This window comes from Pygoscelis adeliae, unplaced genomic scaffold (genome assembly GCF_000699105.1).
Source record: "Pygoscelis adeliae isolate BGI_AS28 unplaced genomic scaffold, ASM69910v1 Scaffold15, whole genome shotgun sequence".
Taxonomy (NCBI): domain Eukaryota; kingdom Metazoa; phylum Chordata; class Aves; order Sphenisciformes; family Spheniscidae; genus Pygoscelis; species Pygoscelis adeliae.
This window is the reverse complement of record NW_008824988.1, coordinates 2,702,225-2,725,031: the sequence shown is the minus strand read 5'-3', so window position 1 is coordinate 2,725,031 and position 22,807 is coordinate 2,702,225. Positions and strand designations below refer to the sequence as shown.

The 22,807-nt window shown below is 37.3% G+C and overlaps 1 protein-coding gene across 1 annotated transcript in view; it reads right to left on the bottom strand.

Annotated features, from left to right (window-relative positions):
- Positions 1-9,032: 9,032 nt before the first annotated feature.
- Positions 9,033-22,807, bottom strand: part of AGMO (alkylglycerol monooxygenase) — a 195,379-nt gene continuing 181,604 nt past the window's right edge. Inside the window, exon 15 of the mRNA XM_009326121.1 lies at positions 9,033-9,742. Coding sequence (XP_009324396.1) covers positions 9,662-9,742 — 81 coding nt within the window. The 3' untranslated portion in view covers positions 9,033-9,661. The remainder of the gene's footprint in view (positions 9,743-22,807) is intronic.

Below are 22,807 nucleotides of genomic sequence, written 5' to 3'. Positions count from 1 at the left end.
TAGTAAAACACTGTAGGAATAGGACCAAACTGTTGCTTCTGTCTCATCTGCCTAAAAATATTTTTTTTTCAAGACCAGCTTTGCTTTGGGATGATGGGAACCTCCAAAAGGTATAAACATCAGTGCATGCTGGAGACCGCTAAGTATGAGCTCACACTACAGGTCACAGGGTTTCTTCCCACCAGAAATGGCAGCACCTGAGCACATATAATCTAGAATTAGCTCTTAGAGAACACAGCAAGGGGCTTTTTAATTTGCTTTTTACCTGCTGTTTCTTGTTAAAGGAGGGGTTACTCTTTCATCTCTCACTAATCTTCTCTGATGTACTAGTGACAGCAGGAACCTTATCTGTGAGACTCTCTTGATCTTGGAATCAGCTCATTATAGAAAAGTTGACCCCAAGCCCCCACACATGGTGTCTAAGCAGTTTACTTGGGTGACCACCTCCAGAGATTTTGTAAAATGGGCAGCCAGAAGGCAGATTGAAACTGCACAGCATCACTCTTCTTGACTCTTAAAAAATTCTTGCATGGGTAATCCATACACAGGAGATGATGCTAGGGTCCTCAGCCTAGCTGGCTTTCCCCATTTGTGTAGTTTCCCTGTAGAAGGTGTAAGAAAGGCACTGAGACCTTTCAAAGAATCCAGTGAGAAAAAGTCAAAAGCAGCAGCCTCCAATAGCAAGTCCCATAGCACAACAAAATCATTAATGGGATTTTATCAATCAGATTTTCTCAAACATCTGAAGTACAGGATTTTACCTAGCCTATAATTCCATACTTGCTATAGGGATAAAGAAAATAAAATGTGAAGTAAGCAATGACCACAGCTATGAAATGCTGAAAAGGAAAATGTTGGTAGGACTTCCAATGCATAGTTGAAAAAATTAACATATTTTCTCTGGACAAGCAAATAAGATGAAGAAACCATGAAAGAAAAATATATTTCTACATAATTTTAACTCACTTCTCCCTAATCAGAAGCTGTTCCCCAGAGGAACCAAACGTAAGAACAAAGCCATGTAGTGCTATTATTTTGCACCTTTTTAACCTTAGCATCTGCTGCATATGTAGTCAGTAAAAACATAGAGGTTATGACTGCAGTTACCCAGAAATACTACAGAGTGGTTGAGAAATATGACCGTGCCTTCTGGAAAACACAGAAGTATATCTACATATCCTGCTCTGTGAGAATTCAGACATACACCTCCACATCTTAGAAACCAAATGCGTATCTTCTAACCAGACAAGCTCAAGGACTCAGGCACTATTAATTCTGTTGCTCTGAGATGTCCTTAACAGGAAAATGGGCCTTACAGTTGCGTATTTTCCACAGAATATATTTAGACTACATAACTACATTTTCCATAAGTTCCAGAAAATCTTCCAGAAAAAACAAAAACATCCCAGTGCACATTTTTGGCAAATTTGACTGAGCTCAGACTGTGCAACTGAACTTGAAATGTTGAGTTACTTTTACTAATATTAAGAATACAGTGATCAATATTTTCTAACTCTTATTAACAGTAATATTGGTCATTACTGCTGTTTCCCACTAAAATCTGACTGCAAGACATCTCTGATAATTTCTTCAACATACTGATAAAAATTAACTTCATAGCTACTACTCTGTGTTACACTGCCTACAACTATATTGTTTGTGAAATACTATCTAGAGGAAATATTAGCTGAACATTTGTTCATTCTGAAAATTCAAAAGAAATAATTTTTTTAAAATACTGGACCTCTCCATCCACTAACCGGAAGTGGTTTCTGCTGGTGATTCACAAGCATTGTACACAACTTTGCATACCATCCTGTTAAATGAGAAAATTACAGTAGGAAATGTACTAAATCATGCACTTTAGTGGATGTACTTATACCAGCTTCAATGGCCAGTGCTACATCTTGCCTATTTTCATTATCTTGCATATAAGTGCAATAGAATCTGACAGGACCATAAAGATGTGTATTGCGAATACATGTAAAATGCTCAAACCCACCAGCATACCATTTCATCCTCTTGATTAAAGTACTGGTAGAAAAATCCCTGCTATGTATTAGAAGACCCATGTGCTTTGCACTTACCCAAGGCACAGTGTAACAGAGAACTACCTGAACAGGAGAAACCCAAAGAAAGAATAGCAACAACAACCACCACCCCCCACAAATAGGCCACAGGCACTGTTTGTGGACCATCTTCTCTGTCATATCTGTCCTTATTAACTTTCTATTTTGAATGAGAGGGACTTTGTGCTATTCGCTTCTGTGCCTGACAGGCTTGTAACTGCCAACCTCCTGCTGCGTCCCCCTGCCAGAGCATAACCCCATGCTGCCCCAAGGGGGTCTGCTATAACCCGTGCTCCTCTCTCACTCTGCAACTTTTGCTGCCCAAGTCCATCTCTGCTTCCCCGCCTGGAAACGCTGGGAAAGGGAGACTGATCATCTCACCTTGCTTAGGCTGCTTGATATGGTACAACACCCACCTCTGCCAAAGCTCAGATGTCTCTCAGCCACACACAGGGACGAGTTATTTTTCATGTAACATCATAAGAGCTGGTTGATTCCTCAGGGAAAATATTACGGGCTTCCATAAAGAGATGCAAAGAGGAAGCCATTAGTAGTGTACAGCCAGTTTCCATGGTCCTGTAACACCCAGGACTATGCTAACTAAATTCCAACGCTACCACAGGGCTTTCTTGCAAGGAGAAATCCTGGGGAAAAAAGTACTGAGCAATAATTCTGCTTCTGTAGCACAAACCGTTGTTCATTGTTCTTCATTAATAAGGCCATTTACACACATACTACAGTCCAATTATCAGGCATAATTAACCATAGGCATGAGGCACTCTTAGATTTTCCCATGAATAATAGGAATATTGCTGGCAAAGAAAAAAATATATTCAAGTATATATCTTATTATTGGCCATGAAGGCATGAATACATTACTCCTCTCTTACAGCTGTATTTCAGGGAAAATAAGTCATAGGTAAAATAAACCCAAAGGTGATCTGACCTTCAGTGGCAAACTTTGCTATCAGAATCTCAGAGACATCCCTTTCATTTCTCCCACCGATCCCTGATCATCAGGCTTTCCTTTGTTAGACATCACAGTGAAATCCAGTTTGTGGTGATGGATAGGAAACTGGGAGTACTTGAGGTTTTCCAAAAATAAGCATGTTGGTACATACCTACACTGCTGCAGTGTATAACACCTTATCCTCCCTCAAAGCTTTTTTTTTTTCACTGTGATTAAAAGAAGAGCAAAAATAAAATCTGTGCTTTCAGAATGATTAGAGGTAATGAGTCAGCCGTGAGTCATGAGTGGAGAGAAGGTAAAAGGCTGTTAGAACTGAAATCACAAATGCTGCTACTTGAAGCAAAGGAGTAATGCCATTATCTTCAAATAACAGGCTCATGACCTCAATGCAGACAGACACCAGCATAAGACATGACCACACTCAGTAAGTAAGTTAATAGGCTATTCTTTGATCGAAAAATTATAGTCCAATTGTCTTACAGTATTTTTTTTTTCTGGCAAACATTTCTATAATTGTAATTTATGTGCTGATAAGTACTTACATTCAAGGTTTGTGGAAAAAATGTAAGTAGCAGAAACACCACAAATTCCATACTGTTTAAAACGTTCCATGATTTTCTTTATTCATTTAATCTCTTTTTAATCAAACATTATTACTACTGGGCTGCCTGCCTCTAACACACTAAAATCAGCAGGTTAGAAAATAGTGCATAAAAACTGTAGTGGTACATCCTGAGGTCAGAGAAACAGTGACAGCTAAAGCACGGTGCTGATGGGACATGTAACTAGAAGGAATTAATAGCAAAGAAACAGGAGAGGGAGTAGAAACTGGGAAAAGGACAGTGCTATGTAACTGGAATGGAAATAGAAAATGAATCATTAGAGGACACTAGGCAGATACATATGAAACAAATAAATATAACATTAACAATGTATGAGCAGTGCATTGTGTATTTTGAATACTGGAAGAGCCTGTTGACTGATAGGAACAGTAAAGAAAGTAGTCACCCTTCGGTAAGTATGTTTGGTTCTCATCTATTAAAATAAAATAACATATTTGTGGATATGAAATATGCCGTTATGTACCTCCACACATAACAAACCTAAAGCAAGACAGGAGAGGATTTTTTGCAAAGATAAATAAACACGAGAGAGAGACAGACAGAAGACAGAAAAATGGGAAGAAAGGATAAAGGAGGAAGCATTAAAAATACAGCAAGGGGCGGGGGGGAGGGGGGAGAGGATTCATTTTGTATCACTTTTCTTTGCCAAACCATAAACACAAGGACGCTCAGCAGTTCATTCTTACTCAATGTTTCCACATTTTTCTGCTGTTTTCCATAGGTGGGGCAAAAATGACAAAGGACCGAGCCAAGTTTTCCATTGGCCCTGATACTAATATGGAAGTGCTTCTCCAGTATGTGAGATATCTTATTTTCGCTTTACCTTGTGGTTTGTATCTGAGTTTCAAACTCGGTATTTTTACACTTGTTTCTTCTGGAGAAAGAGAAAATCCTGAAGTCCACAGTACATCTCTTGTTTGCTTTGACCAGAACTGCTGGGAGTGACAGGTAACATGACATACTGTGGCTGAGGGCTGCCTGTGCTGAGTTACTGAGGGTAGCGGGCCCTCAGAGAGCCAGCTCTGTGGACCACTTTGTTTTAATTCCAAACTGAACAGGTCAAACAGCAGCAGGGAACCAAGAAACCCAGCAAAACTCTGCCTCATGGCCATTGTATATGCCTATGCTGGAACCAGAGGTTTTATGGAAAAAGGGTAGACCAGGAATAGTTTTCTCCCATTTAGCAATCCCAAGAGTTTAAAAATCATGAGTCAAGCCTCATGTAATCACTAGGGTGGTTTAAAAAGGAAAATATTTTAAAATATTATCTATTAAAATCTTCTTGTTTACTTCTTAGATTTTGAACCTTCTATAGCTTGTTTTTAGCAGTCAGAAACATTTTTTAAAGAAAGCAAATAAGTAAAGAAAAAAAAAAGCAGCAGTCACAGGATTCCAGGAGCCAGATTTTTAAGAAAAACTTCAACTATGGGCAACATAGTTTGCATAATATTGCAAGATGTGGCAATGCTTTGAGCATTCTCTGAGAGTTACTGCTCTTCTTGATGAACTCCATCGCTGAGCCATAGCTCTTTTTATCACAAATTAAAGAGCAAAGAAGAAAAGTCTGAACAACTCTTACCTTCGGTGCCACTCAGCTTAGTAGTGTCTGATTGCATGGCATAAAACCCTGAAAGCTCACAGAAATTTGTCTGTAAAAAGGAAGCTTTAAAATATCTGATCAACTACCTCCTTTCAGATAATGGTTTAGGTAACGATGTCCCTAACCCCACAGACTGAGAGAAAACTGGAGACAGGAAAGACAAGAGAAAGGGCCCTGAGCCCTTTCTATCTGGTATGCATAGCTTACAGCTTTAACTGTCATCATTTATCCATCAAAGGGCTCTGATTTTAATGTAACACAAAGAACGCCATGTTAGCCACTTACAGGAACAAGTAATTGTGCAACTGTGTTACTTTTAATTAATGCACTGTACCAAAGCTTGAGTTGCAGTAAATATTGCATCATTCTTGTTTCCATACAGGGAATGCTCTGCCCTGATCCTGAGGTCAGCAGCAAGTTTTTCGGTGACTTGAATGGCGCAGGGTCAGATCTCAAGTGAACACAGGATTCAGCTGCTTACTTCTGGGTTTTCAGTAACTTGATATTGCTGTGTACATAGTCCGGGAAAGGCCGTGTGTAGGGATGTGACATTACAACAGCTGGAAAGAGCAGGGGAAATCACTTTTTTAACACTCTTGCTGAAAAATGTTCTGTTTATCTACATTTTTCCCCCAAGGTGTGCCACTGGGGAGTTTAATGACAAACAAAACCAAAAGGAAGTCTTAAGCAATATTGAAAATATTACAAATGTTATTTATGAAGTTTCTCACTTGGACATGTGAGGCTAGGATTTTAGTCTGCAGAATATTTTTTTTGATTCCACAGACATTAAACAGTGGCTCTCTAAAAGAAAAATAGTTACTTGCACAAAATCTATTAGTTCCACACCAATATTTTGTTCACTAATTTCTTCACATAATTCACTTGATTTCACTTGATCCCATACAATTGTTCAACCCACAAAACATGGTCAAACTCTAAAGAAATAAGCAATGGAATTTTAAAAAGGTGAGGGGAGAAGGGTGGCTTACCAAAATACCGCAAATATATCCTAGCAATAAGCAATGTTTGCAGTTAGCATTTAATTCATTCAATTAACTGTAATATATTGACTACACATAATTCAATTAATTGGCCCTCTAGTCTCCAGAGTCTCTTGATTACTCAAAACCAGAGATCTTTGGGATGACTGTTTCACTCTATGCAGTGGCTATAAAGACAGTATGAACTAGATACAGTACTGGTGTTAGGTACCTAAAATATTGAAATAATTTATATTTTTAAAAATCATGACAAGCAAGTTGACAGGGATATAGCTACCTACCACATAGCTAATGGGAGAATGATGCAGTCAAGGGTGTTTCTACAAGCTTGTCCTTGAAACTCTCTCTTCTCTGGGAAAGGCAAACCCTAGCTTCCAGTCTGTATCCAAAGGATTGCTCATACATACCCAGTGGATGTTATTACGAAGTACGAGTCTCGGACACCCATGATGAGTCTGTTCAAGCCTTCAGCCAGAGGAGTCATTCTCAGACTCTGTGTTGCTCAGTATGCAATGGGAAGAACACTGTTCCTCTCCTGCACTTTGCTTTTAAACAACCTATACACAATGGCAAGTCCTTGGAAATAGGAAATTGGGATTTAAAAACACTTGGAAAAGGGGAAATTTATTGGGCCTCTGCTTTAATGACTAGGTTGCCTTCATCAGCCACTTTTTATAAGGGGTGCAGTTCGGTTAGACATGTTAGATGTTACCAATGGTAGAGCCCCCCCCCTCATTTGGCCAAACTGGGGCTGCCAAACTGAAACTGAGGAATGTTTCATTTCCAGATTCCCATCAAGCTGAGAAATGAGACACTTTTAAGGTAGGAAAGTAAGGTTTCTGTAGAGTTCAGGATCTCTGAGAGAGTAGGCTGTAGCAGTGGTATATTTGGATTCTACTTTGTGCCTGGTTTTTTCATATTTCATTTATTAGAATTGACCTCATAGGAGTACAACTGTTTTCTTTCAGATAAGATCTTAGTTAAACTACTGTGCTTTTTATATTTGTCACTAGTTTATCTGTATTTTTTAGTTTATTTGTAGGCAACTGATAGTGACTGGAATGAGAAACTAGTGATTTACGTAAAACATTTACATCTTAATCTGAATTTACCTTTTAAATCACATTCTTTTCATTACTTCATGTAAATAAATGACATTCATTAGGATCTCTTCAAAATTAATTTAATTTAATTCAGATCTTCATTATTGTCCTTCCAAGATTGCAGATTTCTAAATGCAGAAAATGTTAAATCTTTATCCTGTTCCTGTCTCTCTGAAGGATTTCTTTTGATAAGGAAACTGACTTTCAGTACGACTCTTTGTTATGTTACTTAGACATTATATTAAACTGACCTCAAAATATTCCTGGGAGGTTGATGTCGCTATTACAAATTTTGAAAATATAGGTACACTAACTTATGGGGTCACATAACAAGTTTGTATATTGTGTTGTACTTCTGGAATCAGATTCTGTCATTTTCTTCAATACCCTATAATAGCTTTGTAAGGAAAAGATCCCAAATGCAATACTTTTTGGTTATGGTGAGAGACACCATCAGTATTGCCATCACCCCCATTCCACAGATGGGGAAATTCAGGCAAAGAGATGGTAAGTTTTCGTCAGAACTGGTATTATAAGAGAAAGCTCCTGGCTGTCGCACCGGTGTGTTAGTCATGAGATTATATTTCCACTCTTGAACTTAGAGGTATATAATTGTATTTATCCATTTCTTAAAAAGACATTGGAAACCTACCTTGTTATGAATAAAAGTTTGAATTAAACTTCTCAACAAGTATTTAAAATCTGATTTCTTCTAGGTTTTTCATGGGCCAGTTTTTTCATCTCCTCATTATGTGAAGTGAAGAAGAGCCACAAGTAAGTCCTCTATTTAAACACGCCTTCAGTTTAGGATGGTATTATCCTTACTTTTCATTCCAAGTATTAGTACCTCTAATCAAACTAACACCTGCTTTCTCAGTCAAATATTTCAAGGTCTTTGAGCATAATCTAAAGTGATAGGCACAAGGCATTTGATACACAAATGGAGTAACTTAAAACTTGGATTTTGAAGTAAAAAAATTATATAAAATTAAGCTGATACTATCACTAGACATTGGATCAATTTTATTTATATAACACTATTGTGTTTCTGACAATTTATTGGAAACATCCAATTATGTAGACAGTGGCATCTGTTACAGCTAGAGACTGAAAATAAGGGTTAATTAAAAGTAGGCTATCTGTCTAAATCTGAGATGTCTGTTAGCATGTCATTAACATCTTAAAGGAAAATGGAACGGGAAAAAAACCCATCCCAAACTTAAACCCATTTTTTAATCCAGGTATTATTACTAGTTTGAAGCATGCAAGACAGCCTACATTTTTTAGCTACTTGACTTTAAGCACTTCTAAAAGTCTTGGAGCCAAATAAAAAGTTGGAAGAGTGTGAGGAAAGAAAAACAAGCTAGCTCCAGTATTTTTGCCAGTCCTGCTGTTTGGAGACTCCCTTTACCATTTGTATTTAATTTTCCTATCTTAGTACAAACCATCTTTCCAACAGCTCCTGAAAGACAAGATGTGCATCTCCCCTGAGAACACCCCAGCAGGAAATTACCAGAAATTAAGGGCCCAGCCTTGCAAATATTTTGTCACGTGAGTAACATTAGTCAATGGGATACCCATGTGTAAGGGCTAGCTTGATCAGCATCTAAAGTTGGCAACTGCAGGTGTACTCCTTAAATAATTCAGTCTAAACTGCAAGTCTGCATTATACAACACATACATCAGCCAATTTTATTGAAGATGTTTCAACTCATACTAGTTTGAGTTATTTTATCATGCTGTTTTTAATCATTTTCTTGCCTCGACTACTCATCCTTATGTAGCTGTATATTATGAACACCGAATTGGGCATGACATCGAGATTCTAGTGTAATTCAATCATTACGGAAAAACTGACATTCACATATGTTTATGTTTAGCCTCAATAGGAAGACAGTCAGTCGCTTCATACAAGGTTACAACAAATATGATTATAATTATTCCTCTTGTGAAAAATACTTTTCACATATGATTACTAACAAAATCACTGCGAAATGCAATTAGTTCTACATGGTTTCTAAGACTTTGTAATCCTTTGAATGTAAAAATATATGTTGTGAATGAACATTTTCTTTAAATTGGGGGAAATTAAATATTTTTTAAAAAAATCAAATAAAAATGAATACATGTCCTAATGAATTTTTCAAACCTTCATGCAAAATCACAAACCTCCCCTATCATAAGTGAAATGATTGCGATTCAGTAAGATTCATAGCTGATTAATTCCAAGGAACTTAGAAGGTTATTCCAAAGTGTTGTTTCCATAATTAAAGTGATGTTAGATCTGCTCTTTCAGTGATGTTTATCTTTGGATGAAATGATCCGCTTCATAATTTGGATTCCCCAGGATGCAGCGCAGAGGGAAAACAAGACCTACAACACAGAATTTAAAATGAGAAACATTATATAAGATTTTTTAAATTATACTTTTCTGTAAACATAATCAATGGGTGAAAACAGAGAGCTCTCGAGTAGAAACATTATACAAGAATTCTAGGCATACTGATAAATTCACTTTAGGAATGTACGCTTTCTTTTTCCTAATACTTTTTATTGTGTACATTCCTGTTTGAATTTTTTCTTCCTGAATGGTACCACAACGAGATAACTGGTGAAGTCTGCATGACCTTCCCTACTTTGTAATTGAGTTTGGATTTGGAGTACTCAGAGTCATATATAATAAGACAGGACAATAATAACACCAGCTGTGACAGAAGGTAGGTGTAAAAATGTTAACTGTTTTTTTTGGCAAATGGTCTGAAGAATGCTGACATTGTAAGTTGCATGGTAGGGTATAAATACCCGAAGAGGCCTTAAATAGAATCTATAGCAAAAGAAGTGTTCTGGCTGCAGTACAATAGATCAGTACTTATTCCCCAACCTGCTATTTGTGATGAGATATAAACTAGATTGGAAACAACTTAAAGATGTAATACTTTTTATCTTGTCCTTGGCTCTGTGCATCTCTTTTTTTTGGTCAGTGAATTTTAATGACAGATCTAATAATTTTTTTTTCATTAGTTTATTTGCTGAAAACTGCTTTAGGATGAGTAGGAATACTTGCAGGGTAAAGTCTAATTCAGGTAATAGCTTTGTCCAAAAAACAAGAAAGAGAGCTAAAAAGTATGTTCACATGTGTGTATGTGAAATTTTGTATTTTGAATTTTCTGAAAGAAACCTTTGTCTTTCACATAGAAAAATTTCTCTAACTTAGAAAATTGAAAAATTAAGGCAGTTGTTATGGGTTGTTGAAGTAAGTGAAATTTTTTTACTGTGAGTTAAACAAAACATTCCATTTATACTGAAAGATATTTTGTTCAGGTGATTTTTTGTTTGTTTGAAGGGGCAGAGAAAATTGAAAAGAAAAGGAATTTGGGGGTCAGGTTATAATAATTCTTTTTTCAGGTTAATCTGCAATCAAAAGGTACTGACTAGGAGATCTCCAATTTTAACATTAACATCATTTAACAATGCTGGCCCAAAAATCTACTTCTGTCCTCATCTACACACTCACCGAAGTACATGAGATCTGAATGTCCAACATAAATAATAAATGAACATAATACCTAAAAGGTACTCATTTTGCAGTCATTGAAGGGAACCTGATGGGATCAGGTCTGATCCCTCTTACAACCTGTTTGGGACAGGTACAGGCTTCACGTAATCTATACATTACATACTTAGTAGCACGAGATGGAAATAGCACAATATATCAGTAAGTAGAATTCCAATCAAATAAAAAAAATCCAACCCCCATTCAACCTCTATCAAGAAAAATTCCCTTGAACTATTTTCATTGATGGTTTTAATTCTACTTGAGCAAGGGTAGGCTGTCTACTGTGTTTAAAACTTCTGATGACACTGTTGGTGCTGTATTTGTGGTCCCATTTGTAAGAAAGACTCATAAAATTCTCACCAAAAGACTTACTTGTAAGAGTTTCAGACCTTTAAGTATGAAAGATTTAACTTTTTTTTCCTTGCATTATCACAAACACCTTGTAAAACTGCATAGCTCTATTTTACAGCTATGGAATGGAAAGACTTTTTAAGCAGTGCTGCAGGCACATACTCTCTGTGTTTTGTGAGATGCTTTATTTCTATGCTGAGATGCCCTGTAGAAGAAAACCAATTACAGGTAACTATCTGTATTTCTGATTTGGCTGTTATGTAATTGGGATGAGTGTGAATCGTGACATACATAAAATGATGACTTACATATAACATGTTCTTACTGCAGAAAAATCCTTTGTCGTGCTATCTCCAGAAACAGATCTTATCCACTCGTCATAATTAGCACTTCTCTGACACGTTACTAAACTCCTTTCATTCCTCACCTCAGAAAGATCGCTCCTATTCCTGGAAGATGCATTAAATATAGAAGTATTTCATTTTCAGAAGAAGCACGTTTAAGCACATTTAATGACTGAGGTGCAGGGCATTTGCAGGGGATTAATGACTGCTGGGAGATGATGATCACCTGAAGAAGCACAGCCATGGGCCATTAAGCCCCAGGAAATGTCCTCAGCTAAAGATGGTTATTGCTATTATAGCCCGAAAATGAAAAAAAAGTCTCAGGTGAATTTTTCTTTTTAAAATGGAGTGATGCAGTTTCTTCTTTCTTAATTAAATTCTTTATTGTGAATCTCTTAAAGCATGCAATCAATGCTTGTGGGGGCGTATTTCAAATTGCAGTTATTACATCCAGAATGAAAAACCATATTCTGCACATTGTGGATCTGCAGAACTAGTTTGGCTTCATGATTCTATAAAAGTATTGATTCACTGCCTATCAATGTCAGGACTGCCAGTACTCGATGGAAATAACGTATTCATGAAACAATAATGCTGCAGGGTTGGGGGGGACAGGGTTTGAGAAAAACCCAAACATCAGGGAAAAAAATTAAGGGGCCACATTCTCCCCTGCATGACAGCAGTTCTGGCTGGCTCTACTGCTATAATGCTGACCTACCCTGAGCAGAGCCAGCTGTATGGGGCTACCAAGCAGAAACTTGCTGTGTAGGTTGGAGTTCAGTTTCTTTTGATTGCTGCTACATATTTTGGAGTTACAAGGCTTGACCCACTTGAATGAATGGTGCAATCAGGTGATGTCAGCAATGGAAAGTCGAGACGATACATGACAGAATTTTGAGCAGACAATAGTGTAGGCAGCAGGAAGCAGCAGAAGAGCATTCCACCAGGCGACCTGAACTATAGTTGACCGGTATTTTTCTAATGCCCTTGGGAAAATGTATTTCCTGAATCCTATGTGCAGATATTTTGCATTTTCTGTTCAACTCTCTCGCACCCTAACAGGTTGGGTTTTGGCTTTGGGCTTTTTTTTTCTCTTCCTTTGCAGTTTCTAAATTATTGTCACAGAAATTCTCATTCCTTCTTGTATTGTCCAAACCAACTAATATTTGTCCCTTGATAAAAATATTTACCTATCATTTTCCTAAATCAGCGGGTTTTGAAATAAAAAGGTAGAGTTAAATAGTATACTTTTTTCCTATTTTTACACTGAGAAAAGTTCCTCCACAAACAATGTTATATAAGAACAATAGTTTCACTTCTGCCTTCAAATGAAAAATTACTGTGGACAGTGGTCATATATGGAACAGCTAGGCCTAAAAACAGAATTTCTCACAACCATATATCCAGCAAAGTGAAACGCAAACTTTTTGCCACCTTAATATAAGCACTTGTTACATTTACCTGTTCAAGTAACTACAGATTAATTATAGACTGTGCTTTAGAATGCTGGAAGAGGACAGTCATCTTCCAAATATTTACATTACCTCCTTTCATACAGTCTTTCTATTTCCATACAACCCCTATTCTCTCCCTGAATAAGCCTACAGAAATGTAAATAACATTCTTCACAAGAACAAAGATAGCTTAACTAATGGATTGACTTCGGGACTGAGTCTGCTCTTCACAGGAAATCCCCACTGGAGTGATCGAAGTTTATTAGGCTGTAAACTACTTTAAAATCACTAGCTAAATTCAGGCACCCACTTCTGCATGATTAGCTTTGTTGTTGATCATTAATGTTATTTTCTGCCATTTTCTCTTTTGTAATGGCTTTGTATGTCTGAGTTGCCTAGACGTAGTGTCTTTCTTCTTGTAGATTTCATCCAGATAGAATTAGAAGGCTTTAGACATTGGTCTAGCAATGTAGACAAATGTCCAGGTAGCCCTGCTTTAAGGAGGGGGAAGAGGCTCGAAGCACAAGACCTCAGACCCCTTCCAACCAAAATCATTCAATGATTCTCTGTCATTTCTCAGATTCTGCCCAGACGTGTTCACTCCAAATTTTGCTGCAGAGACAGTCTGCAACTGTGTAACAAACTGGCTATATTTGGGGTACAACACCATATGAACGGGTGTGTTTTTGCTACTGAATTCTCTGAACACCTCTGTGCTGGGTAATGTATTCCTAGCTCTAGAGAGGGCTCAGGAAAATCCGTACATCCAAGTACTCCATTAGGTTCACGTCATGAAGTGGGCCTGGTACTGGCAAATGTGATAAACAATGAGCCCTCTCAATGTGATGCTGAGAATTGTTTAACTGATACTGCAAATCAAACATGATTAAGGTTCTTTTTATATTCTTTATCTACAAATCTGGACATGGCTTCTTCAAAGGCACCAGAAATCATTTCATACTATCAATATTAATGACAGAGTAAGTTTTAGACTCTGTCTGAGAAGGTTGTGTCTGGGCAATGTCATCGTTCTTTTCTAGTAAAGATAGAGATCATGAACTGATATAACAGTTAATAAAAAATACTAACGTGAATAACAAAATGGTTGAATAAACTACTCCAGATTTCGTAAGTACCTAAATGATACAGTTTTCACTACTACCGTTGCTGTTTTCCCACTTCTCTACACAGGATTGCTTCAGGTGCTGAACTACGTAGAGGAGATGGTAGAAAATATATGTCTCAGAAGTGGGGAAAGAGGTTCACTATTTCTGGACGTCAGGATCTGAGTAATAAACGCATGGATCTTCATTCTCAGTGCAATGTTTTGAGATGAGCAGTCTGAGGGTAGTAGACAAATGCCATGGCATTAGCAGCAGATCCAGAAATCACTAATCTTGTACAGTGCACAGATCAAGAAGATTGCACTAGCGAAAAGGTGCAGTACCTGGAAAGGGAAACCAAGAAACACAAAGGTTCCTTCTCTGTGTGATGCCTTCCATATACTTGGAAATATATGGAGAAGGAAGTGGGAAGCTGATTTTTTTTTTTTTTTGGGTGAAGAAACTGTGGATAGAAGGGAACAGGGACAACTACGATAGTAGTGGCTTCCCAGCATTTGTCCCAGATTTCTGTAAAAGTAGCAGGATGTCTGGAAATTCTCCATAAGGGTTCATGACACACATTTTGGACTATTGGTGCAGCGCATATCTTGCAGATTCAGCATGTCGCTGACATAGAACAAGGTGTGTATTAAGAGACAGCTGGCACAGACAGGATTAAGCCAGGTATCTTCAACCCCCACAAAGCATATTGATAGTTCACTCACAGACTTGTTTCTTGCTACTGAGATATACCTCATTAGTTTTATACTTCATTATTAACAGATAATGAGAAAATAATAGGGAAGTGATACATACATCTCCTTCCTATTCTGTTAAATGTTTTAAACATTCCTTCTTTTATTAAAATATGGTCTGAGACTCTAAAGCTAGATAATGCATGAAAACATAGGCTGCAAAAGCCCCCATGCCTTAAAAGGCTTATATTACCTATCCAGGAAAGACAAAGAAAGATCTGGAGAAAGGATATATATTCCTCTCTTGCTTTCACAGCTGGGCACACCCCAGTACGAAATCAAGTGCACTGCAGAGATGCCTGAGCTAGCAAGGACATAAGCTGCTAAATCTCTCTCAGCACAGCACCAGGTTGACTCTGACTTTCCTGGCATTGCACACAAGCTAGTAAGTCACATCCCTCAGCTAAATACATGGGGATTTTTACACAGGCAGTGCTATTGCAGTTATATTTAGTCCTAAAATGGCGTATGTGCATCCAGCATGGTATCTTGCACCATGTCCTTCCCTCAGGAGAAACTAGCCCACCGCCTCTCAAATCACTTGTGTAGATATATATATCCTATTGAACTGTTACCTATGAAATTCCTTCTCTCCTGGGTCACAGAATAATCCACGACCTAAGCACTAGGATTAGGAAGGTTTTACCTCATTCCCCAAAAGACAAAAAAACCACTAAAGTGGTAAGCTTTGCTGTCAGTCATGTGAATAGGAACTCCAAAGCATGTTAATAATTATTAAATCTTCACCTTGTGATGAGCTAATGCAAGCTGGAGATGGTATCAACATTATACTCATTAACATATACATAAACCGTCTCTCTTCAGTATGAAATTTGTTTTAAAATATTTTATTGAAACATCTGAGAATACTTCCCACAGTAAGTTACCTAATTCCATCTATAAATGCCTAGATCATTCTTAAATATTTAGCCATTTCAAGTTGTCCCCAAAGTAAAACCCTGTTTAAAAAAAAAAAAAAAGAAGTCTTCTTAGCTGTTCAATAAACATTTAAAATAACTTCTGGACCAAATCTGTTTCATTGTTTTGCAAATACATTCTAAAAAAATTATTTAGTAATTGTAAATTGTCAATCATCATCTGAGCTTAAAAATTTCATAAAACCTGCAAACAAAATATGTATTTTGTTGCACATTCTAGAGCATAGTAATATTTTAAAATTTCTGTTTATTCTTCTTTCATATTGCTTTAGTTTCATTTTTGACAACACAGTACTGAAAAGTAAGTTCAAAGATCAAGTTTTAGAATACCTTAATTCTGAATGTCAACTCTTTTATTTTAAATATTCTGCAATTTTTCAGCCTCCATTTTCCCTCAAAGCTGAGAAACAACAGGCATGGAAATTTTCTGAACTATTGTATTTTAAATGAACAATTAAAAATAAAGCTTCCATAAAAGTTAAGAAGATAAAACTTACTCAATCTGTAAACATACCAGTTTACTCTATTGCAGGCTAACAGGCCAAACGAGATTGAAAGAGTTATTAATAGCTGCTCATTGCAAAAACGAAATATTTGAGATAGTCCTGTGTCAGTTTGGCTAAAGCTGTTGAGTTTATTTTCTTAAACATTTAAACAGGAAATGTACCCATTGAGATGAAACATCTCATTTACTTTTATGCCTGTCAGCAGCTGTAGCGTAATTACATACACCCCACTGCATCCCTTATAGCTCAAATACAAGTTGGAGGGTAAAACAGACATCTGCAAAGAACTATTTCACTTTATAAGATATTATTTAAATTATACTTAAAGAGCAATTTAATCTCCCTTATTCAAGAAATATGAAGCTCATTTTAGTTTAATCGATAGTTTACTGCAGAGATCTTGTATTTAATCAAATTTAAATTGTTCTCTTAGGCTTAAAGAATCAAATGCTTTTAAATGCAATACTCTATGCAAGAAAGACTGGTCATGTATATTTCTGGGATAAGAGTAAGGGTATTCTTTTTATACAGTCATGGGTTTAAGAAAAGTTTAGGTACCATACTGCTTAATCCTGCGTTGAAGTAAGTTTTTACTTAAAAGATGGGGCAAATTCATTTAAAGGGGCTCATGCAGGATGGACCTCTCCTTTATGCCTACATCCTTGCTTGAAAATACAGGAAAATTACAGCTACAGAAAAAAAAAAAATATTGTAGTTTGAACACAGAAGAAAAATTGCTACACATAACATTTCAGAATTTGGACTGGATATTACCTTGCTGTGTAACATTCACCAAATAAGCTTCTACAGAGATAATTCAATCTCTTCAATGCCTTCATTTTTATGTCAGTTTAATACAACACTATACTGACATTGCAGGAAAAACACTAGGTAAGTCAGTGTCCAATCCCTCCATCATTAGCAGACATAAAATATTGTATGTTTCTACACAGATGGTTTCATTTCAGAGCATGGCTATTGTGCGTAAGCACCCTGGCGGGGTGGTGAACAGAACCAAGAACACTTTGTCAGCCTGGAGAGCTCTCACAAAGGTGGCTGCAAAGGGGAAGATCTGCTCACTGGTAAACACTAAATATCCTCTTGAGAGAAAGTTGACTAGCTACAAGCTCCAATATGGGAATTTTTCCATTGTGTGAGGAAAAAAAAATATTAAAAAAATAATCCCAGCCTTTAACTATAACCCACAGACTTTAGATCACTGACGGGAAAAACTTTGCTGCAGATGTTGAAAAGAGGTGATGGGAAAAAGCTGGCTACTGTGACTAATGGCAAACGTGAAAGAAAGGAATAAGAATGTGCGGAGAGGGATAGAACAATTGAGTGACAAGCAGAAGGGATTTCCAGCACAGTGAACAAACACCAGAAAAGTATTCAAGAGAGACAGAGGATGATCAAAGCTAAAAGTCATTTGAGACGAAGATTGTTCTTAAAGCCAACATGTCGTAAGGAGAAATGAATCCTTTCATTGAAAAATGGAGAACATAGAAGGCTGTTCTCAGCATTAAAAAACCCAAACCAAACCAACCGAGGAAACAAAAAAACAACCAATCAAAAAAAACAGCTTCTGAACGAAGGAAATGGGTTAATATTCATTGATACCATAAAGGAAAAACCTTGCCATAGAAGATACATGTCCAAGTTAAAGATAGACAGAACACACCCATCCTGCTGGCCAACCCTCATTTGAGGCCAAAAGCAGTAAACTGTGACTGTTTTTAAGTTCCAAGGAGAAGAAAAATGTGCTGAGGTCAGTCCAGCCCTCTGTCCATCCCTTTACATGGAAAAATAGATCTCCTGGCTATTGATGTCTCTCTTGCCTGCTCTCAAGACACTCTTCCTGTGTTCTGGCTTGTTGCATCTATTCTTGTCTGGGGAAACTCCCATCCCCAAAACTCACCATCTTTTGATTATGTAAAAGTCATTGTTATCAACATTAACCACAGATATACTCAAATGGGCTAAATCATTGTTATTCCTACTCATTATGTCAAGACAATGTAGTTGTATTATTTAATTAGCCTATAGAAAAAAAGAAATAAAATTAATGGAAGTGATCCATGTGACTTTCTACTAGGAAAACTAGGGGAATATGGTCTAAATGAAACTTCTGTATGGAGGGTACAGAACTGAGCGGAAGAAACCACCAGAAAAGAAGAATCAATTATTATATCACAAAATGAGAGGGAAATCAGAATTTAGATGAAAAAGCAGGCATATATATCATAACATTTCTCAAATACAAAAAACTATGAAACATCTTTCTTTTCCCGGAAAACAGGAGGAGATTTCATAACAATTTAAAAAAAATCTGGAGATGCTGAAGAAAATGTGTAATTTAATAGAGATGGAAGATACTAGACTTAAGAGAAACCAAATATACAAATATGCAGTGAGAAATAATCATTAGCCAGGAGTACATCAGAAAAAAATTAGAGAGCTGGAGCAGTTCACAAACAAAACATGTCTCAACCATACAATGTTATGATACAAAAAGATGCCAGTATCAATTCAGAAGGTATTGACAGAAGCATTTCGTGTAGGTATTGATCCAGCCTACTGAAGTGATGAAGATGATGAAGTCTTTAAGGAAAACATAGATAAGCTAGATATAGTCATGAAGTAAACAACAAGAATGAGAAAAGGTTTAGAAAAGTTGACTGTAGGAAAGCTTGAAGCAATTCTGCTGTGTATTCCTGAGGAAAAAAAAAAAACAAACACTTGACTCGGGAGGGGCAATAAGATCAATCTTCTGACATGTAAAAGAATAATACAAAAAGAAAAGAAGATGATAAGCTACTGCTCACGGTAATAAAAACAACAAAAAAAGATCTTTTTTAACTTAAATTTTCATTAGATAATAGCTGGCTATAAGGATGGTATAGCATTGGAATCGTCTATGCAAGGAAGCTGCGAAAGGTGTGTAAATGGGTAGATAGGCATGTGTCTATGGCGCAGCATTACTTGATCCTTCTTCAGTGCAGGCTCCCCACCAGCCCCGTATTCTGTTTATTCGCAATGAATACAAAAGGACTCTTCACCTCTAACTAATATTTGCTAAGATCAACTTTGCCAACAGTGGTTAATAAAGATGAGACTGCTTAGCACATGGAACAACCATTACTTAGCAACTATTTTTTTTGCAATAACCAACCTTGTGCAAGACTTCACCAATTTCATTCTCAGATGTGGTTGTCACCTTAGTAAAAGGATAAAAAGCAGGATCTGCTGCTTCTTTAACATTTTTGTTTTTCAGTTTCTGGCATTGGACAGGGTTGAACCTGCTTCCCGTCAGAGTAGTCATAGGATTATTACATTTAGAGATCAGCTTACATTGGCTCTTCAGACGATAGTGGCAAAGACTGATGGTAGAAGCATGAGCTAGCTCACTCCTATTTTACACTCAGCATACTCTCTACACTAAAAACATGGGACTGCGTAGTCAAAATCATCTGCCTCTAGGACTGTGAAAGAATAATCAAGGAGTTACGGTAAAAGCCCGGGCTGCTGGGATATTCAGTTTGTGTTCTTTGCCATAGATTAGGCAAGACACTTAGTTTTTACAGCTCCTTAGCTGCAAAACAGACAATGATTCTGTTTCCCCAAAAAGGAGTTACTTTCCAATCCCTGTCTTACTAAAAACTAAGATAGTTTCATTCACCACAGTAATGCTGAGAAAACAAAGACATGTCAAAAAGACACAGACTGGGCCTTCTGTGATTTCTACTCTGACAAGCCTCATATCAATTATTCTAAATTCGTACTTTTTTTTTTTAAATCTCAACAATTATGTACTTGGCTAAACAAAACAGACATCCTTAAAAATCAGATAATTGCATGCATTTCTTATATCACTCCAGCTACTGAGCAGTTACTTAGTTCTATAACTCATGGTACTGACCACATGAAGAGCTAAAAATGGTGTGAGAATTTGTTTCCACCTCATGATTACATTGGTTTAAAAAAAAATCACAAATCACTATATCATTAACAATTGCAGAATGTTGGAAAAAATACCAATCCAGGCTTCAGTTTTATAGAAATATAGCCTTTTCTTATTCTAAGTTTTTGGTTTGTTTGTTGTTTTTTTCCCCCTATGTTGAATCCTAGATTAAAAAGGATGTTGTGTCCTAAATATGCTTGTCTTGGAAAGGCTACTTGGTATTGTTGTATTTGTATGTCAAAGGGAGGACTGAAGTCTCAACAATTGTTAACCTCTCCCATGGTGTGCTAATATAAGGTCAGAGGCCCACATGTGGCTTGCAGCCTGGGGAATTTCTCTCAACGTTCTGCCGGGGATGGGACCGCCCGAACAGTTTCTCTCATAAGTTTTAAGCCATAAACTGCATCCTACTTGGCTTGCTGTGCCAAAACTGGACCCAAGGGTATCCAAAGTCTTGGCTGATGGGAAAAAATGAGTGCTTCCTATGGAAGCCACAGCTGTTTTCCTGAGAGAGAGAGCGCACAGATGCTCAAATATTTCTCTACTTTCCGTTTCTGACTACCTGTTCTGGCAGCAGTTCCAAGAAAGGGGGAGGACAGAGGCAGGCATCCAGCTGCTTTCCATAAGCCTTGGCAGCACAGGTACTGATTGCCTAAACACTAAAAATGTTAAAAAAGATTTTTTTCTGGATTTCAAACTATAAAAAAGCTGAGAGCATGCACTAATGCTCCCCATCTTCCCATCTTGAGCAGAAATTTAGTGATCAGGATAAAGACCTTAATTATGAAAGCAGAGACTATTTCAGGGAAAAAATGATACTGCATACTATTGAAAAGATATCGCTCATAGACGTGTGTGTGTGTGTGTGTATCTATATATAAAAATATATGTACACAGAAATTCAAGTGCATATATAGAATATGTATACCCAATGCATTTTCTAGAAAGATTTGTTTCTTCCATCAGACTGTAGGCTGAATGTCATAATATGGATTTGATTTTGAATTATGGGGCCATATTTATCCCTAGTGTAACTCTGAAGTCAAAGAAAATACATACGCAAAGTTACATTATATTATACATTGATTTGGCCAAGAATTGTATATAACATGAGCTACCTCATAAATTTAATTGAAATTCCATTACATTAGGATGTGGCTTATGATACTGTTTAGTAACTGTTTAGTAATTATGAATATCTGCCATTTTTTGCCTATACGTATTGATGTCCAATGATCTTTTTATAGATATACTTGGTCAAAAGTCTATGCTTCTGCTCTGGACAGATTACATAGCGGGTTTGAAGCCGTTATATTGACACCCTTCAACATTTTTCTCCAGTTCTACCTTTTGAAGTATTATATAAGTAGAATCATAGAATCATAGAATCATAGAATCATTAAGGTTGGAAGAGACCTCCAAGATCATCAAGTCCAACCGTCAACCCAACACACCATGCCCACTAAACCATGTCCCTAAGCGCCTCATCTACCCGTCTTTTAAATACTTCCAGGGATGGTGACTCAACCACTTCCCTGGGCAGCCTGTTCCAATGTTTAACCACTCTTTCAGTAAAGAAATTTTTCCTTACATCCAATCTAAACCTCCCCTGGCACAACTTGAGGCCATTTCCTCTCGTCCTTTCACCAGTTACTTGGGAGAAGAGGGAAAGTAAGCAGAAGATCAATTACAGGGAAAGTAAGCAGAAGATCAATGCAAAAAGCTTTGAGAAAGTGCTTTGGGAAAGAGCGGCTCTATAAAAGTGGTAATTCTCCCCAACAGACAATCAAAAAGGCATTCTCCCCACAAGACATCTCAATGACATTTGCTTAAGGACTCGCAGCAGGCTACTTGAACAGCCACCAACCAGTCTTCCGCAGGGCTCTCCCTCTCCGCCCCATTGTTCATCAAGACCTTTCATTTACATTTAGTCCCCAAAATTTTTTGTTGTTTTTCTCTTGATCACTGCCTAAACATCAGACACCTATTTCTACTTCAGTTCAGTGATCAAACTACGCTACCAATGTTCTTGCACTAAGAGCTAAGCTGTTCTCCTAGCCACTACATTCCCCAGGCAGAGCAATAGCTTTGGCTTGACAGCTTCCGTAAGAGGTGTACAGGTATTCCGTAAGAGCGTGTCTGAGTGCTCCTTCAGACCAGAGAAACTTTAAAGCTGGTGAAGTCAAATTCAGCGTGGTAGATACAATATTTCTAAGCCGTACGGATAAGAAGTTAAATACGCTCTGAGTGGTGATCTCATAGCTCAACCACGCAGGCTGCTGCTCCCCGCTTAGAGGTAGAAACCACCAGCAAGATGGATCACGTAAGAATCCTTCTAGGAATGGAACAAGAGGAAGAAAGTGGTTTCGCTTGACCAAACCATGAGAAGTCAGTGAGTCTGAGCTGGTAAGGAAGTCACAAATTCAGAAAATGAACTACTGTATTTAAGCCACACCTTGCCCAAAACTGT